The sequence below is a fragment of the Hibiscus syriacus genome, unplaced genomic scaffold, assembly GCF_006381635.1.
Source record: "Hibiscus syriacus cultivar Baekdansim isolate YM2019G1 unplaced genomic scaffold, ASM638163v2 tig00110194_pilon, whole genome shotgun sequence".
Taxonomy (NCBI): domain Eukaryota; kingdom Viridiplantae; phylum Streptophyta; class Magnoliopsida; order Malvales; family Malvaceae; genus Hibiscus; species Hibiscus syriacus.
Window position 1 is genome coordinate 914,462 of NW_024062620.1, and position 12,804 is coordinate 927,265.

Below are 12,804 nucleotides of genomic sequence, written 5' to 3' on the forward strand. Positions count from 1 at the left end.
CCCGAAAGTGTATCGTTTTGTGTGGTATGAATCGTTACTTGTATAAGTGCGTCCTCATAGAGTCTCAACGCTACAAGCTGCTAAAGCCTTATACTATTACCCTTAATTATTTTTTTTTTTAAAAAATTATAGATAACTTATGTTTTGGTTCTGTTTTATTTATTTATTATTAAAAAATAATGATAATATTGATGTATTATTTTTTTATATTTTTAATACTGACGTGATATTATCTTATAATTACATATTAATTTCATTATTAATTTTTAACGATAGGTGATCAAAATAGAATAAAAATATAACATTAAATATAATTTTTAGAAAATTATTGGTAAGTGACCAAAATAAAAAAATAATATATAATTCACCAAATAGATAGTTATGCGGTTTAGACAGGCATCAATATCCTGCAATTTTACTCAAAAATCTAAATAAATAAAATATTACCAATTTAATACTCTTTTTATAATATTGTCTAAATTAACACATTTTCTAAAATCAAGGAAATAAGGCATATTTTGGGTAACACACCTTGCACATGTGGCAAGAAAGTGCATTCCGGAAACACCTTCACTAAGGTGACAAGACATTACAGGACACATTTTCTAAATATCAATAAATTATATTTAAAAAAATAAAACTATAAAGATCAACAATATAATTGTATACATATTAGTTCCATGAGTTAAAGACTCTAATTATGTTAGTTTATATAGGCATAGTATAGTGATTATGCTATGTTTGCTAACAATATGAGATAAAAGCAAAATAGAGTTATTTTACTTTTTTTTCATGTAGTCTTTAATATTTTTACTTATTCCATTAAGTTAGAGTTTATATTTAAAATAAAATATTTTTAATATGTTAAAACCTTTAAATATTTATCTGTTAATTATGAGTTAAATTTTGTTAAGATATATTTTGATGAGAATATTAGAATTAAAATTTTAAAAAATAATTAAACATATATTTTTATAATTTTTTTTATAAAGCATCATCAAATTTAGTTTGTTGGGAAAAATTTGATATAATTTAGAGTTATTGGTATTTACATCAGATGCATTTAAAGAAATCAATCCATATACTCCATTTCCATTTGCAAATATGTCAACTGATTTTTAATCTCTATGAGTCTTAACATTAGCATCTACAGATTCAAGAATAATTGATTAACAATGATCGTATACAAAGTGAAATTCTCACATTTAACTAGTACCAAAACCAAAAACAAAGTTAATCTTTTTCTTTGCCTAAGGCTTACTACCAAAGTTATTCATAACAACGGAGAAAGGATTATAGTGCGCAAATCAATATGAAAAAAATAAAGAGCAAATAAATATTATTAATTAAATGGGTTTAGTTCATCGACCGATGTAAAAATCAACAACTCCGAATTTTATCAAAAATTCCCCAACAAACTGAATTTGATGATGACTTATAAAAAATATTTTAATTCAAATATTCTCATCAAAATATTTCTTAACAAAATTTAACTCATAACTAAAAAATTAATATTTAAATATTTTAACATATCAAAAATATTTAATTTTAAATATAAACTCTAATTCATATTTAAATAGTAAAAAAACTATAACTCAATGGATTAAGTAAAAATATTAATACATGAGAAAAAAAGTAGAAAAACTCTATTTTGCTTTTATCCCACATTGTTAACAAACATAACATAATCACTCCATTATACCTATATAAGCTAATACCATTAGACTCTTTAACTCATGGAATTAATATGTATTATTGGTTCTTATAATTTTATTTTTTTTTAATTTTTTAAAATGTATTTCATAAAATGTATTTTATGGAAATTTGTTGTTAGTAGACATAACATGATCACTCCACTATATCTCTATATAAACCAACACTATCAGGCTCTTTAACTCATAGAATTAATATGTATTAAATTATATTGTTGGTCCTTATAATTTAATTTTTTTTAAAATTTTAAAGTCTATTTCTTAAAATACATTTTATGGAATTTTGCTGAAGGTGTGCCTCATAGGACATGCTTTCTGATGTGGTGCTCAAACCTTGTAAATGCATGCTTTTGAAATGCACCTTTTCCATCGTGGTGCCAGCTCAGCAAAATCACTCGAAGATGCGCTCCTTGAAACGTGTCTTTCTCACCGTGACGCCGAGCCAGTAAAAATCCCCAGTAGGCGCGCCCCTGAAATGCGCATTTGCTTATTTTTCAAAAAATGTGTTACATTGGAAAATATTGGGGAATGGATGTTAGAATGTGAATATTAGGATTTTAGGGTGATATTTTTGGTAAAAACGCCCCAATAGTCTTTATAGATTTGATTTTTTAACCCTAATTTTAGATCTTTAAAATTAAATTGGGTATAACTTGAGCACTTATATTTGAATTAAGCCTAATATTAAATTTAATAAGCCCAAAACAAATTTTAAGAGATAACGATAAATAGGCCCAAAGAATTGGGTAAAAGTTGGAAGATATTTTTGGTGAGGAAATCCATTCACCATACGCAATAGTGTATGGAACAGCTAAATCCTTGAAATCTCACCACAAAATACTTTTTATCACCACACCCCACCACACCACAAACTCCATTAAAATACCCCAAAACTCTTTGCAAAAACCCCCAAACATGGCTTTTGCATCGCAGGCAATGATATCAACCAACAGCTATGCATTCACTTCCCCAACGCTATTGTTTTTCAACAAATACTCCAAACTTAACAAGACCAGACAATTCAATTTCTTCACTGTTAGAGCTTCTTCTGATGAACCCGATGACTGTAATGAAGAAGAATGTGCCCCAGATAAAGAGGTTTTGATATGACCCTTTGTCTTTCTTTTTCAGTAATCTTCATTTTCTTCCTCCTTTTGCTTTATTGTTGTTAATTTTCTGTTTATTTATGGTTAAATTGATGTATAGAATACAAATATTGACTTGGAAGATCTTTTAAGTTTACATGCGTGTGATGCAAGATTTAATGTTAAGGGGCTAATTTTAAAATTTTAGGGAGGGGTGAATTTAAAGATTTTAGCGGTGAAAACAGATTATCAACATAAAATATAAAAAATTCTAAAATATACGGTAATTTGAAATTTTAAGCTCGATCCCCGACTCCAAGGCGAGCTGCTGCCGATAGCCCAAAGTGGGGGAAGAAACTAACAGTTGTTATATCATTAAGGTTTTGCTTTTGATTTAAAGGGATTAGCTAGAGTTCAAATTTGGAGAAATTTCTGATTTCGTTGGTGTTCATAGGCCTGGTTTAGAGTATTGGAGGAAAGATTATTTTTCTTGCTCGGCATTGGTATGTCGATTTTTCCTGGGATTTCTTCATGTATATGGAGGGTTCTTGAAATGTTATATCATTATATCCATGTTCGATAATGTTTCGAACAATGTTGTAAGGAAAATGAATACTCAGAACAACATAGGAACTCGAGTTTATGTAATTAGCCCTAAGAGAAGATGTCTAGCAAGTTTGGAGTTTGACTTCAAGTATTTGTAAACTCTTCTCCTATTCGCAAATTGGGACCTCCATTGTTTGAAAAAGGAAACGGCAATGATATATTTACTCATGGCAACTTATATTTTGATATAATTTAGCAATTGATATGGTTTGGTCTTAGTTATAGTAAACAGTAGCTTAATATTTATATTTGAGCAGGTTGGGAAGGTGAGTGTGGAATGGTTAGCCGGGGATAAGACTAAAGTGGTCGGGACATTTCCGCCTCGCAAACGTGGCTGGACTGGCTATGTCGAAAAGGACACTGCAGGGCAGACCAACATTTATTCTGTAGAGGTTGGTAAGTATTAGATTTTTCAATTACCTCATAACTGATTTTGTAACCAAAGCGTTTTCTTCCCTCTAGCCTGCAGTTTATGTAGCTGAAAGTGCAATAAGCTCAGGAACTGCCGGTTATTCATCTGAAGGATCTGAGAATACGGCAGCAGTTGCCGCTGGACTCGCCCTTATCTTTGTTGCTGCAGCTTCATCTATAGTCCTTCAAGTTGGCAAGAACTCACCTCCTGTAAAGACAGTAGAATATTCCGGACCGACGCTTAGTTACTACATAAACAAGTTTAAGCCAACAGATATTATCCAGGCTGCAGCACCGAGTGTGACCGAAACATCCTCATCGGAGTTACCTCCCGAAGTTTCAGAGGTTCAGATTCAATCTGAATTTCAACCAGAACCTTCAAGTCTAAGCGATACTTCATAGAAAAATTTTGGGACCAATCTGTTGTAATATTAAAATTTATTTCCTTAAGTTCCTGCGTGCTATATATTGAATTGCTACAGTATTTATACATAAATAAAATTTATCATTCTTAAAACATCACTCCTGTGGTGTCTGGATATGGATATGCTTATTAGATACGTTCCATTAAGGATTTTCCTTTAAATTTTGGCTTGATAACTTTTGTTCATTTAAGTGTTTAAAGTATCTTTTGTGTTTAGATGCTATCATTTTAAATAGCGTAAACTATGTAATTCCTCGTTGAATTTTACTTTCATTGTTATTTCACTTATTGTACTTTTATTTTTTTTAATTTATTCATTGAACTTTCGAATTGTTCATGTTTTGATCATTTTAAATTATTTTATTATTATTTAATATAAAAATAATTTAAAATATCCAGCTCAGTTGGTAGAGCACAAGGTTTTTAACCTTGAGGTCGTAGGATCGAGTCCCATGGAGGGCATTTCATAATTTGGAGGTCACCTACGGAAGTTGCTCTCAACCTAATGTTGGGGGCAGCCTACTATTTACCTCCCTTACCTCATTATATGGGAACAAGGGACAACCATTTAGTATGATGTAGTATTTTTATTATTATTTAATATAAAATAATTTAAAATATAAATAAAAATATACGGTGGTCGTCCACTGTTCACCGGTGTTGGACGTCATCGTCGACGACAGTAAATAGTGGTCGTTCAGTCTTCGTTTTCATCGACTATTTTGTCTCGATCCGCCGAATTCGTATATGACCTCTATTTTGCTAGAACATACTCGGAATCTGATCAAAAGTGAGAAAATCGAAACAGCAACCACTGTAGACGGCCTTATATGGTGGTCGTTCGACCCCAAATTTCATTGGTCGCTTCACTTCGACCCCCTTGCCTTCCGACTTCCATTTTGTCGGAACATGTCTTTTAATCTTTGTTTCACGTATTTGTTTGTAAAATCTTCTTCGTGTTGCTAAAGCTACCGGCGGTGCACCTACAACCTTTCTAAGATGTAAGTCTCTCCTAACTCTTTGTATTGTTTTTTCCCATCTTTTTTGTATGTAGCTGTGGGTCTTAAGTTTGTGGTTAATTGAGTACTTGATTTCTCAGTCATTTGGGGAAATGGGTATTCATTTTTTTTAACAAAGGATTTCATTTCTTATTGTAATTTGGTTTAATGTTTTCTGCTATGCTGTGAGATTGGATTGATATTTCTGAAACAAATTGTTTCCTATGATATATTCGTGAAGATGTATTTTGATCCACTGAATGGTATTTTTTAGGATACAAAGAAATTTATTTTCTTGAAGAAGAAGCTACATGTTTCTACTTTTATATATGTGGAAAATAGTGTTTGAATTGATGTTTATTTAGCAATATACGATTTTTTCCTCAGATTTGAGCATTGCCTTACTATTTCAGAAGAGGGTGCTCTAATCTTATTTTAAAGGTACTAGCGTTGCTTGTACTATGTAAATTTGAAGTTTCCAAGTTGTTGAAAGGCGCATTATCTTTTTATTTTTATTTTCCGCAATGAATTCAGTTATAATGAGTGATTGAAAAACATAAATACTGAAGCATCCCTAAACTTGAGCTTGCGTTGTTGACAGTTCTGTTTGCCGCTGCTGCATTTTTTTTTTTTTTGCTCCTGATATTGAAGAAGGAAACAGAAGCTTAAGGAAGAAAAAGGTAGGTGAAGATATGGAAAGAGAGGAAGAGGTGTCATATCTCGAATTAGGACTAAATTGTAAGATTCTTAAAATTTATAAGCCTTTTGCGAACTGTGAAGTGTTTGAGGACTAATGTCATAATTATTCAAAAGTTGGGATACTATAAGAGTAAACTACACTAGAGACACTAAACTATGGTCAAAAATTAATTTGACCACCGAAATTTCAATTGAATCAATCACATCACTCAACATTTAAACGTTTCAATCAAGCCAGACACGTCAATAAAATTGGCATAATTTTATATTTGGTCCTTATATTTGCATATTCTATAAATTAGGCACTATTTTAATTCAATTAATAAATTTAAACTATCCAATTAGAACGTGACACGATTAAAATATGATTGGAAGGTTTTATCAAATTGATTTTTGACCATAGTTTAGTGGTCTCTCATGTAGTTTACCCTATTTTAAAATTATTTTCCCTCTTGTGCGTGCTTAACCCAGAAAAGCAGTTTCTCCCTCTACCATTAGTTTTAGTTTTTCTTTGATTGGTCGCTATTCGTGTGGTGGTGTACGAAACCTCCGACATCATTTATTCGTCTCGTTGACCCGTTCATTCGGTGCCCTTGGATTTTCGTCACCATCATCGCTTGCAACCTGTGAAGATTCGAATATTTGAATTTTCTTAAAACCCCCATTATTGTCGATCTTTTCAAAAAACCGACGTTTGTAAGTGACCTACGTGCCCTACGTGCTGTCGTGCCCGAGTGGGTTTTGTTTGGGCAGTTCAAACAGTGAATTGGTTTGACCATACCTATTGACCCATTGGCCCATTGATCAAACTCGTTGACTATTGACTTATGACCGATTACCTTGTTTATGCTACACGTGTTTTATTTGAATGTGCTATGTTTATGATATTTTAAGCAATGATATGTGATAAGTAAATCCACGTTTTATATCTATCGATGTGTGCCTTAATTGAATTGCTGAATTATGTTTCTATAAGTGAATAAAGTATGATGAATCGATTATGTTGTGATCGTTCTATGTTAGTATGACCATGTGCATTACATATGTTACGTATGATGCATTGGACGGGATAGCGTTACAAAAATGATCGAATTACCGATTAGTTCATTAATTGGAATGTTCATTCTAATACTGACTAGTTCATCCCTTAGGATGATAATTCCATCTATCGACTGATTCATCTCATCGAGATGTTAATTCCAACAACCGCATGAAACATGATAGAGTTATTTGGGGTTGCATGGCATGGCATCTATTTTACATATGATGTTTTATATATGACATGTTCTTTTTTTGTTGTTGTTATGTTTGTCTTGTACTTAGATGACACATTGGGCTTTTTAGCTCTCCCGTTAGTCATTCTTTTCAGATTATCGTGACCGATAGGATATTTTGGTACTAGGAAGGTCGACTAGCAAAATTATATTATTTTATTAGATTCGGATTTTATTACATTTTTTGAGATATTGAACTTTATGATTTTACATGCATTATTTATTGGTTATGAATATTTGTTATTATTTATCTATGTAGTTTTAAATGAGTTATGTTTTATAACAATCGTTGGTGTGCTCTCCAAAATTCGGTCGTAACGTCTACAAGAGGTGGTAGTGGAGGCGTGAAAAGAGCTGCAAACATGTCGTCGAAGTTCCAAAAGACAGTCTCACTCAGAGAAGAAGCGACTGGAAAGAAGCAAACGAGGGGAGGAGATTCCATCAACGTCAGAGATGCATTGAAACGCGAACACTTGCAAACCTAGCTGTATGGGCTAGTGACGAAGCTTCAATCCCTTCTTTTTTTCTTTTTTTTGGGCATAGATTGGCCGGTGATGGAGACCGCTTCGGCAATCCCCCATGATCCTTCTTTATTTCATTACCAGAGGTTAGTACTTTCTGGCACTGAACTGTGTTATGGAAATTTGAGATCTATTGGTTGCCTTTGGTAGTATGTGTTTCTAGTTAATTTACACAGGGTATAAAAGTTATTTATTATGTTTCGGATTAGAGTGCAATCGAGCTAAATCAAGTTTAAGCTACAAGAAGCTCTAACTCTATTTAAAGCTTGAGGCTCTAAGTCCATCAATTGAGTTTCACTTTTAAGCTTTGAGCTCAATTCAAGATAAAAATTTGCTAAAACTTGCTCGACTAGTCTCGTTTACCTATTAAAAGCTAAGCTTAATTCGGCAATATATATTAAAAAAAATTGGTTAGATTCACAAGCTATTTCGACATTCATTTTGAATTGAAATGCAAGTGGTTTTACTTGAGTGAATCTGCTCTTAGCAATGTTGGGCATTGGGGGTGGGGTGAGATATGGGGATTGGGGAGATTCTCTAGAGGGTTCATGTCTAAATTTTTTAAGAACTATCAATTAGTCGGTATTTCGACACGGAATACTGTGGTCTACAGCTGCCACTTCTTTGCGTCGGAATCTAAAGCGAGGAACTCCAGATGGCCTCATGAAAGAAATGTACCCTCCCAAGTCAAAAACATAATCTTTGGTGCCCAAAGTTGTCAAGTCTAGAAATTTGAATCCTATTATCGGTTCAGGTGAAGAAAGAAGCACAGATGATATTGATGAGATGATTGTAATAAGTTCACCTGCAGTGGCTGCTGCTGAAAATCTGAACACAGATGCTCCTGTGACTCCAATTACAGGTAGGACTTTATTGGATTCGAAACAGAGAAATCGGAACAAATCCGGGGGGTCGAAAAGATCAGTTGAACATGAAAACAATCCGATGACACCTGATGTGGAAAAAAACAGTTGGTGCTTCAGGTAAAAGGAGGAGAAAATCTTGGATGAGCCTCAGTGAAATTGTTGCAAGCATTGACGACTGGTTATTCTAGACTCCCGTTCTTTGTTGTAATTAATCATTAGTTTTTTTATTTTATTTTTATTTTAATTAATTCAATTAACGTTTAATATATAATATAGATACTTAATCAAAGAAAAGGAAAAGGGCATTGAAAAAAAAAAACAAATTCCAATAGGCACATTAGAATAATCTCAAGACAATAAACGATTTGTTTGGATGGTGATGGAGAAGATTGATTTTTTTTTAGGGTAAACTATACGTTTAATACCTAAATTATCATTTTATTTGTTTTAGCACTCAAACTTTATTTTTTTCCAAAAGTATACTTAATGTTTAGTTTGGTTTTAATTTGGTACTCTGACGTTAAAAACTTGAAGGTGATGTTGATACGCCACCATAAGGTAATATCACATCATCATTGAAAAAAGTAAAAAAGTCATGTCAGTAGTTATGTTAAATTTAACGGCGGAGTATCAAATTAAAAATTAATTAAATGTTAGTATCATTTTGAAAAAATAAAGCTTAGGTACCAAAATGTAATAAAAGTAATAATTTAGATACTAGATATAGTTTACCCTGTTTTATTATTTGAAAAAGACAAAACATTTCATACCCACATAAAAGCCCAAAGCTAATCAAAATCAAAATAAAAAATAAAGTCTCAGAATGAGACTTTGGGGCTTACAATGGAAAAAGAAGAAGAAAACTCTACAATCCCTTCCTTTGCATTGCACAATTCATCCTAGAATCTAAACACTAATGCATATAGGGAAAAAATCATAATTAAAAAGACGCTTGGAACATATGAGTTGAGTTACTCAACAAAATAACGCTCTATAATCGGAGGACCATTTTATAACTTTTAAATCAGATCACTCAACAAATTGTATCTTATAGCTAGGGGCCATTTTGTATACTTTACCCTTAAGACACAAGTGGAAATTTCTATCATATCATTGATCTTAAATAACAATAAGCTTGTCAATGGTTAGGTCTAACTTTTAAATTTATGGTAGTAGTGAGTCTTCAATATCCCAATAAATGTTTAACTTGGAAAGGATTGGGACTCGGACTACCAACTAAATGAGTTAGATTAGCTGGTTTTTGCATTTATTATATGTTACCTAACATTTAATCTCATCTAATTATTTATTTTAACATTAAATGGTAGAAAATAAGTTTTAAAAAATAGGGTAAACTACACCTTCAACCCCCAATTATCACTTTTGTTATGTTTTAATCACCCAACTATTTTTTATTTCAAAATCATACTTAACATTACGTTTTGGTTTCATTTTAATCACTCATTGTTAAAAAATTAATGGTGATTTTGACGTGTTACCATAAAGATAATGTCATGTCATCATTGTTTTTTTTAATGTCACGTAAGTAGTTTAGTTGATTTTTTAATGGTGAGTGACCAAAATGAAATCAAAACGTAACGTCATGTATGATCTTGTAAAAAAATAGTAGATGACCAAAACAAAACCAAAGTGATGGTTGGAGTGCTAAATGTGTAGTTTACCCTAAAAAAATATAATTATAATTAAATATTTTATATTTTTAATTAATCTTGTTAGATATATAAATACTTTTTTTTTAAAAAATAAATTTAATTTTCAAAAACAAATATTGGGAGCTAAAATACAAATCCAAGAAAATTAATTTTTATAACTCATGGAAAGAACGTAAAATATACCTTACTTTGGTTGTATTAAAATGTTTTGACACTCTCATATGATGCTTAACATGGATTTTTTTATAAAGTTAGAAAATGGTCCATTCCATTATTTAAAATAATTTTTGTATTGAATTTTAAAATTTATAAATCATCATTAAATTTTAGATTTTATTACAAAATAATACCCACATCCTTTTTTTTTTTTAAATTGAATACCTATATATATATTGATTAATGAATACCTATCTTTAGTTGTTGTTAAAGGGACTTTATGATACATTAAATTAATGTGTAATATCTCATTTGATCTTTAAAATAGTTAAAATTTGTTTTTTACTTTTAAATATTTTTAAACAATAATTAATTTTTTTTTTTAAAAAATATATATATATATATTAAAAAATAAAAAATTAATTATTTAAAAGTTTAAAATATTTTAAAACTATATTTAAAAAATCACAAATCATACAATTTTAATAACTCTTCATTATACTTCAAAAAGTAAAAAAATTTAAAAAATATCGTATAAATACATTTAAAATTTTAAAATTAAATGGTAATGAAGCATTTAGTTTACTACAGCTATTGGATCAAACCGTTAATAAAATAAATTAAATTTAACTTTAATTTAATTATCGATCAAATTTATAATAAAAATATTTTTAATCATAATTAATAGTAAAATTAGAATCAATATCAATAATATATTCCTATTATAAATAAAATAATAATGAATTTGAGTTTTACTTGATTATAGCTTCGTCCAACCAATACAAAGGCTTGCCGTGGCAAGTGGCAACCATCAACCATCACCAAATAAATTAAAGACTTGTTAATTGTTATAAATGCAAGTGCAGCAGTTCCCAGATTCGAAGTTGATTTTTTCTTGGTAAATTATCTATTTCACCTACCAATTACTTAATTTATGTTTATATCACATAATTATAATTTTTTAAATTATATTTAATGTTACGCTTTGATTTTATTTTAGTCACTTACCATTAAAAAATTAACAATGATATTGATGTGATATTTTTAATTATTTTTCAATGCAAACGTGGCTTTCACTTATGACGACATCTCACTATTATCATTATTTTTTTTAATGAAGAGTGACTAAAATAGAACCATAACTTGATGTTAGGTATTGATAATGGAGATCAAATTGTACCAGACTTTAGGTATATTTTCATTAATTAATAGTTATATTTATACTTAATATTCAAGTTTATTGATCAAATTGGTTATTAAAATTTTCATCACTTTAGGTTGTAATCCTTTTACCCGAAATAGTTAAAATAAAATTTATCTCAATTCAAAATAATAACGTTCAATAATATTTTTAAAATTAATATTTATAATCGAAAAATCTTACAATTTTGTAAATTTATATTTAATACTTTTATTTGGTTAGCTAAACTTTTACACATATAATATTACCCACATAATTATTTTTTTTAAATATTACATATTTAATCTAATAAACTATTTGAAGGTGTTATTAATTGAACTCTAGTTACTGAATTAAAAGAATAAATATATTAAATTATATTTATTAAGATTAAAATAGAATAAGTAATTTCAAATTTACAAAGAGTTTATAGATTAAGAGTATATTAAATCTTATAAATATTTCAGTGATTAAAAGAGTGTTGTTCTTCCTAAAGGTCTTGAATTCAAGCAATTATGTGTCTGCAGGGTTTATGTGTTGTTAATGGTTAAAGAAAGATTATGAACATATACTATATTGTAATCACCTCAAACTATTAAAAAATAAATTGAAACTTTTATATTTAGAATCAAACTTGATTGTTGAATTTAAATTATATTTATTATTAACAAATTGAATTAATATTAATGTTTATAATATATATATATATATATTACATTTATGAACAATTTGAAAGTAGGTCCATTTCCATAACAAAATCGAAAATGAAACGCTTTAGTCAATGATTTTAATTTAAGTCTAATGTGAGGCATAGGGTCCAATATATTTTCCCTTTAAGTTTATTGACATGGCAGTTGAGCTAAGTAAAAAAATCATTTTTTTATTACGTAAATAGATATTATATTTTTAAAATAAATATAAATATTTAAATTTATATTAAATGAGATAATATGAATATCTTTAATCATTCAATCAATAAATAGATCTTTAAATCGTAAAACTATTAGTAACACACAAAAAAAGCTATAAACTAACATTATTTTATGAAAATAAAAACTATTATTTTAATTTAAATCATAAATTATTTAAGTAGATAAGTTTAAATAAATAAAATATGGCAAAATCGTCTTTAAATATTTGCGATTTTCTAGAAATATCTTGTAGTACTTGAGACGAGATAGGGTTATTTCGAATTTAAA

At 29.4% G+C, this 12,804-nt stretch overlaps 1 protein-coding gene across 1 annotated transcript; it reads left to right on the forward strand.

Annotated features, from left to right (window-relative positions):
• Nucleotides 1-2,559: 2,559 nt before the first annotated feature.
• On the forward strand, nucleotides 2,560-4,336 carry LOC120217945 (protein MAINTENANCE OF PSII UNDER HIGH LIGHT 1-like). Its single transcript, XM_039214970.1, has 3 exons — nucleotides 2,560-2,810; nucleotides 3,661-3,795; nucleotides 3,866-4,336. Exons 1-3 carry the CDS (start codon nucleotides 2,628-2,630, stop codon nucleotides 4,214-4,216), a joined length of 669 nt encoding a protein of 222 aa, XP_039070901.1. The 5' UTR covers nucleotides 2,560-2,627; the 3' UTR covers nucleotides 4,217-4,336.
• The last annotated feature ends 8,468 nt before the right edge of the window (nucleotides 4,337-12,804 follow it).

Bases quoted from the DNA above. Each gene is read 5' to 3' on its own strand.
- LOC120217945 (XM_039214970.1), top strand. From the start codon at position 2,628: ATGGCTTTTGCATCGCAGGCAATGATATCAACCAACAGCTATGCATTC. The intron at 2,811-3,660 runs GTTTTGATATGA...ATATTTGAGCAG, and splicing joins AATGTGCCCCAGATAAAGAG to GTTGGGAAGGTGAGTGTGGA. The intron at 3,796-3,865 runs GTTGGTAAGTAT...TCTTCCCTCTAG, and splicing joins CCAACATTTATTCTGTAGAG to CCTGCAGTTTATGTAGCTGA.